The 16,270-nt window shown below is 49.4% G+C and overlaps 2 protein-coding genes and 1 long non-coding RNA gene across 3 annotated transcripts in view; 1 reads left to right on the top strand and 2 right to left on the bottom strand.

Annotated features, from left to right (window-relative positions):
- LOC106806886 (potassium voltage-gated channel subfamily KQT member 5-like) overlaps window positions 1-2,439 on the top strand; it is a 20,967-nt gene extending 18,528 nt beyond the window's left edge. The window contains 2 exon segments of the mRNA XM_014809025.1: window positions 139-333; window positions 2,180-2,439. Of these exon segments, the coding sequence (XP_014664511.1) occupies window positions 139-333; window positions 2,180-2,439 (455 nt within the window).
- Window positions 2,440-13,198: 10,759 nt separating this feature from the next.
- On the bottom strand, window positions 13,199-15,423 carry LOC106806885 (minor histocompatibility protein HA-1-like; the record flags this gene model as incomplete). Its single annotated transcript, XM_014809024.1, has 3 exons — window positions 13,199-13,455; window positions 13,734-15,295; window positions 15,326-15,423. Coding segments are annotated over 3 exons (1,917 nt in total), but the record flags the coding sequence as incomplete, so codon positions are not given.
- A 2-nt stretch (window positions 15,424-15,425) lies between these two features.
- The window catches only part of LOC106806887, a 6,182-nt gene continuing 5,337 nt past the window's right edge, over window positions 15,426-16,270 (bottom strand). Inside the window, exon 3 of the long non-coding RNA XR_001393592.1 lies at window positions 15,426-15,606. This is a non-coding gene — a long non-coding RNA (uncharacterized LOC106806887). The remainder of the gene's footprint in view (window positions 15,607-16,270) is intronic.

Genomic DNA, 16,270 nt, shown 5'->3' with positions numbered 1-16,270 from the left:
TCATATACTATATTATAGACTATATATATACTATATTATAGACTATATATCTATATTATGACACTCTATTATCACACTGATGACGTAGTATCAGAACAGCTGCACGGACGTACGGACGTCATTATTGCATTGCCGCAGGAGCCGAAGTTGAAGAGAAGATAATTGAGCTGACCTACACTCACAAGGTGGCGATACGTGCGATACGCAAGATCAACTACTTCGTCGCGAGACGCAAGTTTCGCGAGGCGCTGCGACCGTATGACGTGAAGGACGTCATCGAGCAGTATTCGGCAGGTCACGTCGACATGCTCGGACGCGTGAAGAACGTGCAGGGCAGGCGAGTGTTCTTATTCATAGAGAGAGGGAGGGGGAGAGGGGGAGAGGGGGAGAGAGGGAGAGAGAGAGGGGGGAGAGAGAGAGAGGAGGAGATGGTGGGGAGAGGGAGAGAGGGGGAGAGAGGGGGAGAGGGGGAGAGAGATAGAATGAGAGAGATGAACGAGGAAGACAGAGAGAGGAAGAGAGAATGAGAATGAGAAAGGGAAAGAGAGATAGAGAGAATAGAGCGAGAGAGAGAAAAAGTAAGAGAGAGAGAGAGAGAGAGAGAGAGAGAGGAAGAGAGAAAGAGATACACACAGAGAGCGAGACAGACAGGCACAGAGAGAGGGAGAGACTGAGATTTTACTCACCCGAGATTCTCATAATATACACTCATTTATAACATCTTCACATCCCGATTTGAGCGCAGTTAGCAGAGTGGCCCTAGCCACGCATTCGATTTAAGTCTACCTACGTAATTCTAGCATTGCACTAGTTTCAGTTAACAACCTTATAGAACTATCTTCACAACATGTTACCGTAATCACTAATGTATTTCTTGCGTAGCACTAACATTGCTCCATTTACTTATAACACCTCCACCCTATAGTGTTTGAATGTAGTCAGTGGGAGTCAGTCTAGGGTTACAATAGAAAGCTACTAACGACTCAGCGCCGTCAGCTAGCATGCCAAAGATACAGAGCATTTGTGTTCCAGACAACAGGCTAGGTAAGACGACAGCAGCGACCATCCGGCGTTTGTATAAGTGCATTATATATATATATATATATCATATACTTACTATGATATAGATGTAAATGTCGTTCAAAGTGAATCGAAGATCTCGCTACCCTGCGGGGTTCGTCTGAGTTAGGGAAAGCTTTGCCGCTTGCATTCATGTTGGCCGGGTTATTGTTGATGATCTTCTATCCATCCCGGTATTTCGAGCCCGTAGGTCGAGTCCGTATGGCTTGGATGGTGTGTTAGATTGTGGATCAATAGGCTTCTCTTTTCTTTCTGTTGCGGATGTGGTGTGGATGTTCGTGGGTCCGAGAATTTTTCCAATCCCGCTGCACTCGAAAATCCGCCTGCGGTGGTGTTGTCGCATGTAAAATGACCACTGACGGTCTTGAGATTGTGAGTCGTCGTACCTTCGAAGCTTATCCTTCTAGGTGCGCAGTTTTGCGAATCATTGCTAACTTAGTGTAGCAATTTCTAAACAAAACTTTTTTTTACAATTTTTATCAGTACATTTATAATGGACAACACAACCACAAAGCTAAATCCGTGGGGTAGCTCAGTCCGAGCTGTGCCCGTAGAGGCTCCAGGCCCTCTTCTCTTCACACACTCCCTAATATACTATATATATATATATATATAATATATATAATAATATATATTCTACTCTTACAGGGGTTCTTAGATCAAATCTTGGCAAGCAGGCGTTCAAAAGCGACGAGAGTTGTATGACTCAAAAGATCGAGCCTTCGCTCAGATCGTTCAATAGTAGAGAAATCCGTACGTATAACAGTTTTCCCTGTTTCAATTTACTGCTACTCATCTCGCTGTGATCAACGGAGTATTTATCGGTGCGAGTGTTATCTTGCAGTATTTATATGCCGAGTATTTTAACTGCGAGTATTCAGTCATTTCTATGAAGCGTTTTTATTGAGAGCATATAAGTGCGGAAATTCATATACGAGTATTTATTTATTGCGAGTAGCGTAGAAAATGTTGACTTGAATTAGAACTTGATGCCTACCCCAACAACTTCGTTACCGTTCACATAGTTGCGCAGGTTAATACCGGGCGCAATTCTTTGTCTGTTACGCGTAACACTATGTTGGCACGCTTTATTTTCCAGGTGGAAGAATCGAAAGCAAGCTGGACATGTTTGATAGATCTCACATGGAGATCGCAAGTCGACGCAATCTCCACCTCAGGTTCCAGATCCAGCATCAAATCCAGCGCGCCATCTATCGTGTTGAAAACCGATCATCAAAAATCTTCGACCGCATCGTCCGTGACGCGACAAACGCCGGCCGCGCCTCAAGATCTCACGGAGAGCAGAGCGAACCACGGCCCGTAGAAAGGCCCGGAAAAAACTCTCAAGACGGCCCGTGACGATCAGAGGTCTCTCCTCGATCCCTCGCCGTGAAGAAGTCACCTATCGGACCCTGCGATAGCGCCTCACATCCATGCGCCATCGTCTGCTGAACGGCGCGACCGTCCGCCGCGACATCTAGCGCGAGACGACGACTGCCGCGATAACGTGTTTCGGCGGTGCGCGAGGCAGCCAGGAGACGGACGAGGCCGAGGCAGAGGGCGGCACTCACGAGTGAAGTGACGCGACACGGACCACGTATCAGCAGCGAGGCTACATTGTCGTCGCGAACGCTACCGGGCCTGAACGGGCCGAGACACGATATGCCGGCCCGACGACTGTCGCGCGCGTTGATCTATGACCAACCGCGAAGTGATGCCGTATGCGAACGCCAAGCTGCTGACAGGGCGTCTGGCGTTGACATGTTTGCGAAGTAAGGCGCGGAAGGCGTCTGTTAAGCAAATCGAGCATCATGGCGGAGCGACAAGCGGAGCGTTACACGAATGTTTCGCGTCCACAGTGCTGCAGTTAATTAGAGGGAGTTGAGAACAAGAGAGAGAAAAGAGAGGAGAAGAGAGAGAGAAAGAGAGCGAGAGAGAGAGAGAGAATGTGTGTGTAAGATGGAGAGAGAGCGCGGCTCGAATAGAGAGAGACGGAGGAGGTGCGATGAGAGTGCAAGTGGAAGAATGCGAGACGAGAGAAGAGAGACGAGAGACGCGCATCAAGAGAGAGAGAGAGCCGAGAAGCGAAGCGAGAGAGATGAGAGAGAGAGAGAGAGAGATGTGACGAGATGATTGTGACGAGAGACGAGAGCGAGAGAGACGATGATGAGCAGAAGAGACGAGTAGCCTGAGAGAGAGACAAGGAGAGGACACACACAGACATGGCAGAATTAGAGTGAGATAAAAGTGGGAGAGCCTAATAAGTGCTCCAGCTTCTCAGAATGGTAATGGAGTACAACACGGACCATACTTCCTCCGGGCCTCACATCGGTGCGTTTGGTTCACGTTTTTGTTCCTTAAATCGTTAGGCCAGCAACTACGGTTACGGTCGCACCAGATCGATTCCGCGTATATAGTTCTGTTCGCGCGATTAAACGCCTATCTGTCAGAACTTCAGAACACGCCTAGAATGAACTCCGATAAGTGCATTCGATTCGCTTTTCAACGATTTAACCTTACTTATAATGCATTGACTTGCCATCGCTGAGACCTTGGCCTGTAGTGCCGTACTGCCACGATGCTGCAGCGTGTTGGCGTGTGGTCTTGGTAGACAGACAGGGGTGGCATCAGCAAGGAGGTGGCCAGGTGGGTCTACAGACCTCCCCCCTCGGTCGGAAAAAAATCTGTTCGGGAATCTACACCTGCAGTGCTTCGCTAGTCGCAGTAACTTCGGCAGGGAAGAAGGGCTGGCCTATCAGTACGTACGATATATGTTACACTATATCAATTAGTTACAGATGAGACTATTAGATAGACCATTTTTTCTTGCCAAAAACGCCGAGAGGGTGCCATTCGAAATCTTTGAATCTGGGTTAAAAACGTACCCATGTTTGTGATTTCGTTTTTTCTCTACTCCACTGTGCGTTTAGCCTATACCCTTGGGCTACCTTAGGCCTCCACTGTTAGAGACGTGCCTCCCCCCCCCACAGACACCCACATACACACACATACACTCACATCGTCAGGGACCTTAGCCATCTCAGCAACAGGGACCATAATTCCCCCTCTCCACACACACACAGTCGAAGACTTAGGCACCACACCAGCCACACACACACACACACACACACACACACACACACACACACACACACACACACACACACACACACACACACACACACACACACCCACACACACAGTCGGAAGACCTTAGCACCACACACACCACACACACGCACGCACACACATACCACACACACACACACACACACACACCACACACACACACACACCACACACACACACAGTCGAAGACCTTAGCACCAACACACCCACACAACGCACGCACACACATACACACACACATACACACACACACACACACACACACCACACACAACACACACACACACACACACACACGCGGCGCGCGCGCGCGCGCGCGCGCTGCGCCGCACACACACACACACACACACACACACACACGCGGCGCCCGCGCGCACGCGCAACACAACACACCACACACACCACACACACACACACACACACACAGTCGAAGAACTTAGTCCCCGTGTCAGGCAATCTCTGGTGCCACCCCTGCGGTAGAGCAGTGCATCAGTCATCACACGAATAGCTGAGTCGTGCACGTAATGTGTATCGTCTCTACGGATTCTGTAAAGTTTTATATTATACCCGTTTAGATTACATCACTTCGACTGTATTCATGATGATGGGGGAACTGTGCCAACTTTCTTATGTTGAAAATAATACCGAAGAATGGATCTGGCATACGTATAGACGCAGGCGTGCATTGCGAATCGGGCAATGATGCGCTGAAAAGTTCGTAGTAGGTTTTACTTATGACAGCTTGATTACCCATAGTACCATACCAATGTAGATTCGATCAATTTAATGTCGCTTAATTAAAGATATTCCTTAGTTTACTATGGCGTTGTCGCAGTTCAACGGTGCGACACTTTGCAGACCCTGTCGCGGGATCTCTAGAGTCACAAAATAGCAATTCAGTATTAGGAATAAATGATATTTCCCCAGTAAGAGTGTCACGATTGTACACGAGTGCTGAGGGGGTAGAGAAGGCAGGGCTGTACTCACACTGGAGTGCCTGCGACTGCAAACAGGAAGCAAAATGTGATTCGATCGAACAAAATGTCTTTCCTTTCCCAACATTCTACCATTCAGAGCTGCATTTCGCACAAGTTGCCATATCAAACAATAGTTTCATGCTACGCATAGCAAATACCGAGTGTAACTATTTGTAGCCCATTCATAATCAAAGTAAACGTATGAGCGGGGAAACGTAACCCTTTGATGAACTGTGTTAATAATTGCACTCGATCTTACGACTGTCCCTACCCACCGCCTCATCATTTAACACACGCAGAAAATCACGGGCAGCTGTATATCGCGTCTTCAATCTATCCGTGTTTTTATGCATTATTCATTCAGCCACAGTGAACTTCTGCATGATTTCACTTGGCCGCACGCGTGATGCACCAAAAGACGATCACCTTGCTCGTGGTTACTCTGTCTGATGGGTAAACTCGGTAAATAGATAGGCTTATCGATAATACCATACACGGTATATCCTACGATCGCGTTCCACACAACCAACGGCCGAGCTAGTTATTTTTAGGGCGTCACCAGCCGAATTGGTTAGCAAATGCGTGTTACTTATCATTCACCGTTATTTATAATTATAGACTACCATGTTTTATTGGTATATACGCACTCACCATAGTAATATGATATCAGAACCCAATGATTAAAATTCCAGAGTGTGCTGAGTGTAAAATTTGCTTTGACAAAATGTGTGTAAAAATAATTATGTATAAACAGTAAGCCACATTTAACTGTAAATTATTACTTGTAATATACGATTTATGAATTTTAGAGTTTGTAACTTTTTCGCTGTATACCATAATGACTTTTACTATTTCTTTTTGTTTTACAGTGTCCCTATATAACACATAGTTCTGTAATTACGTCTCTTGTATTTTTTTAAACGGCTAAAAACGTTTGTATCAGTAGTAACGTCTGTTGCCTTCAAGGTGTAGCGTCACCGTTAGCACTTCTAAACAGACATGTTGCGCCACCTGTTGGTTAAACGGGGTCCTAGTTAATTTTACGCGAGAAAAAGATGATGAACAACTTTAGCGGTGCTCCCTATTGTAACAGAGCATGCTCTGATTATTGGTAATTAGAACGAATTAGGTCAAGGGTCGATCAGTTTTAATCGACAGTGCCTAAAAAGATCGGCATTTACCCAAAATGTACCGTCTGCCTTTGCGGAGCATGTAAGGTAACACTATTCCTATCTAAACGTATAATGCAACATGTATTCAACCCGAGGAAGAGAGAGAGAGAGAGAGATGGGGAAGAGAAGCTGGAGGAGGGTGATATGTGTGACGTGAATCCGGCGCAGGCATCCGGATACATAAACACTCCACGCAAGGATGCCGTGTCGTGTCTGGTTTCAGCAAATCCCCTTCTCATTATTCATGGCGGCCAAAACATCTCCGTATTCGTCTCATTAAAAAAATGCGTTTAAAACTCTCCTTGCTACACTACTCGAGACGGAAATCGCGTGTCGTTTACATTTGGAATATAAGTACTAATATGTCTCGCTCTATCGGCGGTGTGTATGTTCACTAGGAATGACCGATACTGCCCCGGTGTTCGATAGATGAGAATATACATCAATGTGATCACGAGACAATCATTTTTACACGACATTACTTAGTGACGCTGATAGGGCCTATGTCTCCCTGGGTACCGCCGGAACGTACCCTGGGTACGGTCCGGTATACCGGAACGTACCCTGGTAACTATCTAATATGCCGGACCGTACCTGGCCTACTCCACTAACGAGTGTAGGGAGTCGCCTACGCCTACTCCCTAACCCTAACCCTAACCATATCAGATAGTTACCAGGGTACGTTCCGGTATACCGGACCGTAGCCAGGGTACGTTCCGGCAGTACCCAGGGAGACATAGACCTTATCTGCATTAGTGACGGCATTAGAATCATCTTGAGGATCTTAGCGTCTACGGTAGGTTTTAACGAGCCTATGTAATTTGTGGGGGTCATGAGGAGACCTATTTTCGTAGCTCTTCACCATCTTTTTCCCCTTTCTAGGCGAATACGATGGTATCAGATATAACTACTGCTATTACTACTAGAATATCTTCTACTTATTACTAATAACGAACTGTATAAAGAAAACCATGTGGACAATTTATCCAGTACTAATTGGTAATACTCTCAGTATATGTAGTTGAACAACTACAGAAATTCTGCGAGAAGAAACGTAAGGTCAGTTTAATAGGAAGCTAGTTATTTTGGATATGAAGGCATCCGCCAGCACACGATCGTATAGGCCACGATGGTGAATTCTGTATATCTTTTACTATTTCCATTGCCGTGACATAAATAACTGCGACGTTGATCGACGCCCAAACTACAACGGACCTTTCCCTATAACAACCTAGCGTTACTCTTACTTGCATTTACTTACTAATAAACTCGTTTGTATAAATAGAATTAAAAATTTTACTCGTACAAGTTTCTTCGGTGTGCTACCGGGTGCCTGTATAAGAAAGGTAAACGAGTAGCATTTGACCTAGTAGAATATAAATCATCCTACAAGATATAATGTACAGAATCCTGTATTAATATTCCTGTATGAAGATTCATCGGTCTCTTATAGGTATAGAGCCATGAATGTAAATACTTCCACGAAAGCAAGTTGCGAAACCAAACATGATCGCCTAGTCATTTGCCCATTTACTTCCCAAGTTGTATATTATTTTATTTGTTATATTTATTGTTCTTTGAAGATTTGACATATTGTTCTATGAATTCATTAAGCAATAAAACCAGTTCTGTTGAAATGTTGTTCTTAGTAGTGGTTTCTTATAATGTTTATTATTATTCAACAGCATACTTCACTTGTGTAATAAAAAACGTCTCTAACTCGAGTTTACTAAATCATAATTTTATTGTCTACTTGCCAATAAATGAGTATTTTTTTCGAATAGTTTCATGCAAGTATGTGGCTTACCCGTGCATATAACACGTAGGATAATTATTTTTCTAAATTTGTTCAGATATGCGACACATGTAAATATAGTATGTATTACTTTAGTTAGTTCTAATTTCATCTTTAGCCGATTAGCACATATTTTGGCAATTCAATTTTCCGTGGGGTTCACAACATCACACACAAGATTATACAATAGCGTCTAATTATTCGTAATGCATTTATCACTATTTTAATAATTAAATAATTCCTTTAGTCATGCGAATAATATCAAACTCTTCGCCATCCTTCATTCATTGCTGGCATACCTAGGAATGATCGCAAATTCACTAGTAATTTACAATTGAAATTGCGCTCAGGGGTCCGTCGGGGAGGGGCCTGCCAGGAAAAAACGGGTAGGCATACACGTTCTTATATTCGAGAAGAAACGGTCTTATTTACACAGTGTTTATCAGTTACTACCTCGAAAATTAAGAATAAAGTATACCGTATTTTCTGACCAACAATACAAAGTATATATAAATATTTTTAAACTATTGTATAGCATGTTATTTTATAGGTAAACCGCGTTAATAACCTATATAAACATTCAAAGGGACATGACGCTTTTCGACAAGCAATTTATGAAAACTATAACGCACCCATGGGCCGGGAAATGAGAAGAATTCGTCAGAAACATCCAACTAATTACGCAACGCTTTTACAAAAAAAGGTTCATTTTTAAGACAGACAGCTCAATTTCGTGCCAAAAAGGGGGCGGAACTAGTTTAGAATTTACGTGGCAGTGTCCCCCACAAACAGCTTATAATGATCACATACTCATTACATAATATTATTATATTACTATTATATAATAATAATTATAAGCTTTTTGGTAAGCCCCACCGGTTCAGCCATATGCAACAGACCAAACCTACGCTCGTTTACAATACGCGACTAGAGTATAAGATACCAGACTCTCTCTCTCTCTCTTTCTCTATTCCTAGTTTCTCTCCGACGCGGGATTAATGCGTCTTACTGGCGTCGATGACAATTAATTAATTAATTAGCCACACACGAGAAATCACTGCGAGTTAACTAAACACATAAGCACACCCAGCCGGTACGAAGCAATCGGCTACTAAGGGTGAACGACCACGCTCGTGTGTTCGTTCGTTCACACGCGCGTGTACATTTTCTAAGGGTAAACGAACAACGCTTACAAGTGTTAAATTTTCTCTTCTCGACTCTTGCTCGGTTCACTGATTCATCTGAGCTTCTTCAGGACATGGCGTGTGAGCATAGTGTGGAGGATGTTTCAACACACCGCTGCTTCACCCCGCTGCAGCAGCCCGCTGTAGACGCATGCCACGCGAACACACACACGCGAACACGATAGCACATCCGATGAGTCACGCACGCACGCACGCACGCACGCACGCACGCACGCACGCACGCGCGCACATACACACGCACGCACGCACGCGCGAACACGATAGCACATCCGATGAGCCACGCACGCACGTACGCATGCACGCACGTACGCATGCACGCACGCACGCACGCACGCACGCACGTACGCCCACACTAGGCTTCACAGGAAGCAGGCGATGGGGGCAAGCAACGACAACAGCACTTCGGTTTACTCTCAAACGCCGAGATAAATAGAATTCTAAATATAGCCGCAGCCCCCCCCCCATCCAGACTCTCCCCCGTCAGTTTACCTTACCGCCTACAGGCAAACTACTCCTAGCTAAACACTAACTCTAATGATGATAACGCTCTTTGTAAAACGAAAATCGTGATTAGTTAGTTACTCAACGAAATGACTAGCGAACGAAACTATAGCTCTCGCAATAACAACCGGAGCCTAGCAGATGATACGACAGAAAAAATCGTAAATGCAGTTCAACCCCCCCCCTCCTCCCATACACACACCGATTGTAATCTAGTAACTAAATTACACTTCTTAATTGCACAACAAAGAAATTGCTTCTTCGACTTTTTAGACACTGTTTGCACACAAGCACTCGGGAATTCGTCCGTAATAGAGAATCTCTTTATAATCTTAATATAATTACATAAACAAATCCAGTTCCTTGTAACGCTGAGATAATTGAGCTGACTGCATGCGTATCCAGTGACTGTTTGAGCTTGTAGTATGTGCAAGGAATACTTATACTAATTATAGTATGTACTAGTAGCACGCGCTAGTAGTATGTGTACTGGCACGAACATGTATACTTACTTATACATATGTTCACGATACCATGTACCTATGTGCATTAGTATGTCGCTATGTGTAGCATCATGAGCATATCTATAAATGTCCTGAACATTATTCTATAGACATGTTCGTAGTAGAGCGTACTAAACGTAAGTACTAGGAGTATGCTTGCTGTATATGCCTCAAACTGCCACACATCAATTGCTTTGACAGTGAGAATGCTCCGTTTCTGTGGCTACGTAGCAAATATTCTGATTACACCACCGTTATGAACACCCACCACACCCCACATTCCACACACGCCGATACCAGGGGTTAATAATGACAAAATTGAATAATTTGTCATTATTAACCCCTTGCCGATACCAAACATTTGGCATTAGAATCAACGAACCAATTCATTGCAACCGTAAACTTTCAAACTTCAAATTCACTGTCATTTCAAACTTTTTACACAGTAAAAGCACAAGCCCTAGCCGACATTAGTACTAGCTAACACGACATTGTAGAATAAGATACTTTCACAAAAAATATATATAGCGCAGTGACTGCTCACGCGTTCTCCTCCGATGCATCTATGGATAAATATCGCTACTGAATTTCGATACCATCTAAGACAAATACGATATGAAACAAAATGTGCGCGTCATGCAAATCTCACTTTTCTCTCTTTCTCTCTCTCTCTCTCTGTCTATCTGTCTATCTGTCTATCTGTCTATCTGTCTATCTGTCTATCTGTCTATCTGTCTATCTGTCTATCTGTCTATCTGTCTATCTGTCTATCTGTCTATCTGTCTATCTGTCTCTCTGTCTCTCTGTCTCTCTGTCTCTCTGTCTCTCTTCTCGCTCTCGTCGTTCTTCTCTCTCTCTCTCTCATCTCTCTCTCTTCTCTCTCTCTCTCTCTGCTCTCTGCTCTTCTCTCTCTTTCTCTCTCGTATCTCTCCTCCTTAGTCTTTCTATCTCTCTGTCTACTCTCTCTTCCTCCTCTCTCATCTTTCTCTCTCGTCATCATCTTCTCATCTCTCCTCTCTTCATTATTGAGTCTCATCTTCCTCTCTCTCTTATCTGCCTCTCTCTTCTCTTCTCTCTCTTCTCTCTCTTCTCTCTCTCTCTCCTCCTCTCTCTCTCTCTCTCGCTCTTTCTTTCTTTCTCTTTCTCTGCTTCTCTCTTCTCTTCTCTCTCTCTCTCTTTCGCCTCTCTATCTCTTATCTCTCTCTCTCTCTCTTCTCATTCTCTTCTATCTCATCTCTCTCTCTCTATCTGCCTCTTCTCTCTTCTCTTCTCTTCTCGTCTCTTCTCTCCTCGTCTCTCTCTTATCATCTCTCTCTCTCTTCTGCTCTCTCTTCATCTCTCTCTTTCTCTCTCGCGGCTCGTGCTCTCTCGTCTTCTCTCTTCTCTCTCTCTCTCTCTTCTCTCTCTCTCTTCTCTCTCTCTCTCTCTCATCTATCTTCTCTCTCTCTCATCTCTCTCTCTCTCTCATCTCTCTCTTCTCTTTCTCATCTCTCTCTCTCTCTTCTCGCATCTCTCTCTACTCTTCTCTCTTCTCTCTGCTATCTCTTCTCTCTTCTTCCTCTCTCTATCTCTCTCTCTCTCTTCTCTCTTCTCTTCTCTCTCTCGCTTCCTCTCTCTCTTCTCTCTCTCTCGCGCTCTCTCTCTCTCTCTCTGCTCTCTCTTCTCTCTCTATCGCTCTTCTCTCTCTCTCTCTTGCTCTCTTCTCGCTCTCTCTCATTCTCTCTCTCTCTCTTCTTCTATCTCCGCTTCTCTCTCTCCTATCTCTCTCTCCTCTCTGCTCTTCTCTCTCTCTCTCTTCTCTTCTCTTCTCTCTATCTCTATCTTCTCTATCTTCTTCTCTTCGTCTCTCTCTCTCTCTCTTTCTCTCTCTCTCTCTCTCTCTCTCTCTTTCTCTCTCTCTCTCTCTGTCTCTCTCTCTCTCTCTTCGCTTCTAGTTTCGTTACTCGTCGCCTATTAGTGCGAGATTTCTGTAAAGCCGGTTCAATGATCTCTGCACAAACAAGATACACCGCAACGCACGCGCTGGTGCACAAACAAACAAGAATCGAGTCCCTTTTACCATCGATACATATTTGTACTAAGTAAGTTGCCAAGGGCGGGATGTGACCACCTCGGGTGAACAACTTGACCCACCTGGATATCGCTACTTAGTAGTCGGCGCGAAAAACGGTAGGGTAGATCATGTGTCACGCATGGTGACATAGCAGGGATTTATGACCAGTGCTTCAGTGGTGAATGGCGCACCCAGGTGTTGTAATGTAATTATATGGGTGAATGAAAATTACCAAACAAGAGAATTTTAGTTGCAGCAATTGATGTCTGTAATAAAGACTCGGGGTGATGACCTGAAGAGTTAAGAAGCACTGTTTTAGACATCTATCTCAACGGTGATTGGCTAGAGCGCCCCCTATCGTTCGCGAGGCAGTTCTGGTCGTTAAGATAGATCGGGAATCGTCATCGTTCCGCTCTCCCCGGTTTTTTCTCTGCGCCTCTCCTGGCTTCCCCATCTGCTTGCCTCGTACTTCTCCTCTCTCCTTCGCGCCTTCGCTTCCTCCTCGGCCACCCGGCCTCCCTGGGTCATCGTCGATCCTTGCGCCGGTAGACGATTTCTCCCGGTGGCGCCCTTATCTCGTCGCATCGTCGCGCGTCGAAAGCTGATGGCGCGGGTGATAGCAGCTCGAGTCGGCGCGGGCCTGGCTCTCCGTGTCGAGCAGCGAGTCGAGCGAAAGCCCCGACGTCGGCGCCGCGGGCGGTTCGGTCCGACCGATCCGCAGCAGATGGCGGCGTATGGGGTAGTTCTCGCCGGATGTGAGCAGCGACGCGCGGAGGTGCGAAGTCAGCGCCGCAGGCCGTTCGCCCGATTCCGCCGCGCGGGAGGACGGGCGACGTAGAGCGCGAGCGAGGCGGGCGACGTCGGCGGCGGGTAGGCGGCGCCCTCTCGCGGAGGCCGCTGCGCGCCAGGGCTGATGAGCCGGCGTTCAGAAGCGAACGTGAGAGCGGCTCGGGAAAGGCTGTCGCAGGTAGAGTTCAGGCGTTGCGACGCGGTGGGCTGACCGCGCTCAGGCGCGTCGCCCGCGCCGAGTTTCTCGACGCCTGGCAGAGCGCTTCCACTAGTCGATTTCACGCCGGAGACACGGTAGGACCTTCGCGCGAGGCCTCGCGCCTCGACTGTCCGCGCATGCACCGTCGTACGACGACAGGGACGGCGACGCGGTCTGGCCGCAGAAAGTGGGCGGCGAGTCGACGCGAAACGTGCGTATGCGCAGCCCCCCCCCCTCCCCCCCCCCCCCGCCGCGGCGGCGCCCAGCCGCCGGCGCGCGCCGCTGCAGGCGCGAGGAGGCGGAGAGGGCAGCGGCCGGTGGCAGGCGCGCCCTGGAAGTACACGTAGCTGTCGCACTCGCGGCACTTCGCCGGCGACTTCAGCTTGCGGAACGCGTGCGTCGCCGCCGCGCGCGACATCGCCGCCTTCCCAGTGCCGCCGCCGTCCGCCGCCGGCTCCTCCGGCGCCACCTGGCGGCGCGGGCTCGGCTGCGGAGAACCGCCGTCGACGACGCTGTCGTCTGCGTCGCTCTCCGAGTCGCTCGGCGGCCAGAGCTTGCTGTCGCGGTCGGCCGACAGATGCTGGAGGTACGCGGGGACGTTGTCCATGAGTCCGTCGCCGGACATGCGCACGCGGTCGTACGCGCGCGCCGTCTCGTTGTACGGCTCGAAGACGAACCGCTCCTCCGCGTCGTCGTCGGCGGCCGCCAGGGGGCGCTCGTCGCCGCTCACGAGCTGCTTGACGAACTCGGCGTACTGCGCGCCGGGCTCGTACGTGCGACTGCTCTCACAGAGCGTCTGCAGCTGCACGGGCGCGGGCGTCGCGAGCGCGTGCCGCAGCTGGAAGTAGGCGACCGTGACGGCCTTCGTCGTCTGGTCGCAGCGGCAGGCGAGCTCGCGCGCGCCCGCGAGCGTGTGCGCGCGCGCCGCCGCCAGCGCGCGGTGGCGCTGGTTCGCCTCGGCGACGCACGCCTTGTACGTCGTTTCAGCCTCGGCGGCTCGGTACAGCGCGTCCTCCTCCGCTCGACGCCGCTTCTCCAGCTTGCTCCCGGCCTCGTCGGCGCGGCCCGCCGCCTCGCGCGCCTTCTCGTACTCCTGCTGCCGCTGCACGTACGCGGCGCGCGCCTTCCGGAGATCGCCGCCGGCCTCCGCCGCTCGCTTCAGCTCCCGCGTCCACGCGTCTCGGAGCGCCTTGCGCGCGCGGTCGTGCTCGGCGGCGCGCGCCGACAGAGGCTCCGCGAACTTGCGCGTCAGCACGAGATCGGCCGTGGCCTGGCACATCCCCGCGAGCTCGACGTCTTGGTCGAGCGCGGCGCAGTAGACGGACTGCAGTGGCAGGAACGCGTCGTCGGTGAGCGCGGGCTTGGCCGCAAGGGCGAGGGCGGCGGCGCGCCGCGCGTGCTCCGCGTCGAGCTGCGCCCGCTTCTCGACGTATCCGACGACGACGCGCGCGTACCGCGACCACGCCTTCGCTCGCTGCAGCGCCGCCTCGACGCCGACGCCGCCGCGACGCGCCAGCGCCGCGTCCATCTCCGCCGCCGTCATCGCCACGCCGCCGCTGCCGCCAGAGGGCGATCGCGTCGCCGCCGCCGCCGCGTTCGTCGTCGTGCCGGCGAGGTTCTCGTCGGACGTGTACTTGCTCGCCGTGTCGATGTCGCCGAGGAGGTACTCCGACAGACGGCTGCTGAACGCGAGCGCGAGCTGGTCGCCGCCACGCACCGCGGCGGCGCCACCGTCTCCCGCCGCCGCCGCGTCGTCGTAGTCGTGTGTCTTCACGGCGGAGATGAGCCGCGCGGCGGCCGTGAGCACGTCCACCGACTGTATCGCGCCGTACTTCTGCATGACGGACTTCAACACGGACAGGACGTCGGCGAGACTCTCGTGCGCGGCCACCCTCGTCGCGTCGCCGCCGCCGCCAGCGCACGCCGGCGCCCCCTGCTGGAAGACGGCGCGCAGCCGCGAGAGCGCGTCGGAGAAGCGGCGCACGTGGTCGCCGAGCTGCTGGATGTCGTCGTGCGTCAGCGTGCCGCCATCCGACCAGTCCGTGCCGATGCTAGTCGCGGACCCGAACGCTCCCGCGCGGGTCATCGTTGTCGCCGTCGTCGTCGCCGCCGACGCTTCCTGCATGGTGGCGCTGGTGAGGGGGTGGCGGTGGCGCCGGGTGTCGGGACGTGCGAGGCTCTACTTCTTGGCAGCGTCTTTCACCTAGATCCAGAGTTTCAAAAATGTTTTTTTTTGGGGTAAGGGCCAAAATGAGGGGTGTTCATTGATTAATTGTGAATAAATTTGAAGTTGAATTATCGATCTGATCGGGACTTTGAAGTAAAGACTGGCGTCTTTTACCACTCGATTTACCATCATTTTACTAAGTAACGTTCCAAGTGCCTGGGAATAGACCCACCCATCCGAGTGAGACAACCTTGCACCCCACCTCGTATATCGCTACTAGATTAGTCGCGCGAAAAAACTGTAGGGTAGACTCTGTGTCACGTCATTGACAAGCAGTGACTTTTAGAACAGTGCTTCATTGGTGAATGGTCCACCCAAGGGTGAATGAAATTACTATGGGGTGAATGAAACTTACCAAAAACACAAGGAAATTTAGTTGCAGGCAATTGAAATTTTGTAATAAAGACTCGAGGGTGAATGACACTGAAAGCGTTTAAGAAGCACTGTTTTAGAACATCCTATCTCAACGGTGATTGGCTAGAGCGCCCCCTATCCGTTACGCGAGGCAGATCTGTCGTTACAGATAGATCGGATCGTCATCTTTCCCGCTCTCCCCCGGTTTTCCTCCTGCGCCCTCTCCTGGCTTCCCATCTCCTACGCCCTCCGTCACCTTCCCTCCTCCTCCTCCCTCTCCCACCTT

Source organism: Priapulus caudatus, unplaced genomic scaffold (assembly GCF_000485595.1).
Source record: "Priapulus caudatus unplaced genomic scaffold, Priapulus_caudatus-5.0.1 Scaffold184, whole genome shotgun sequence".
NCBI classification, from domain to species: domain Eukaryota; kingdom Metazoa; phylum Priapulida; class Priapulimorpha; order Priapulimorphida; family Priapulidae; genus Priapulus; species Priapulus caudatus.
The sequence above is the reverse complement of the archived record's forward strand: the minus strand, read 5'-3'. Positions and strand labels throughout refer to the sequence as shown.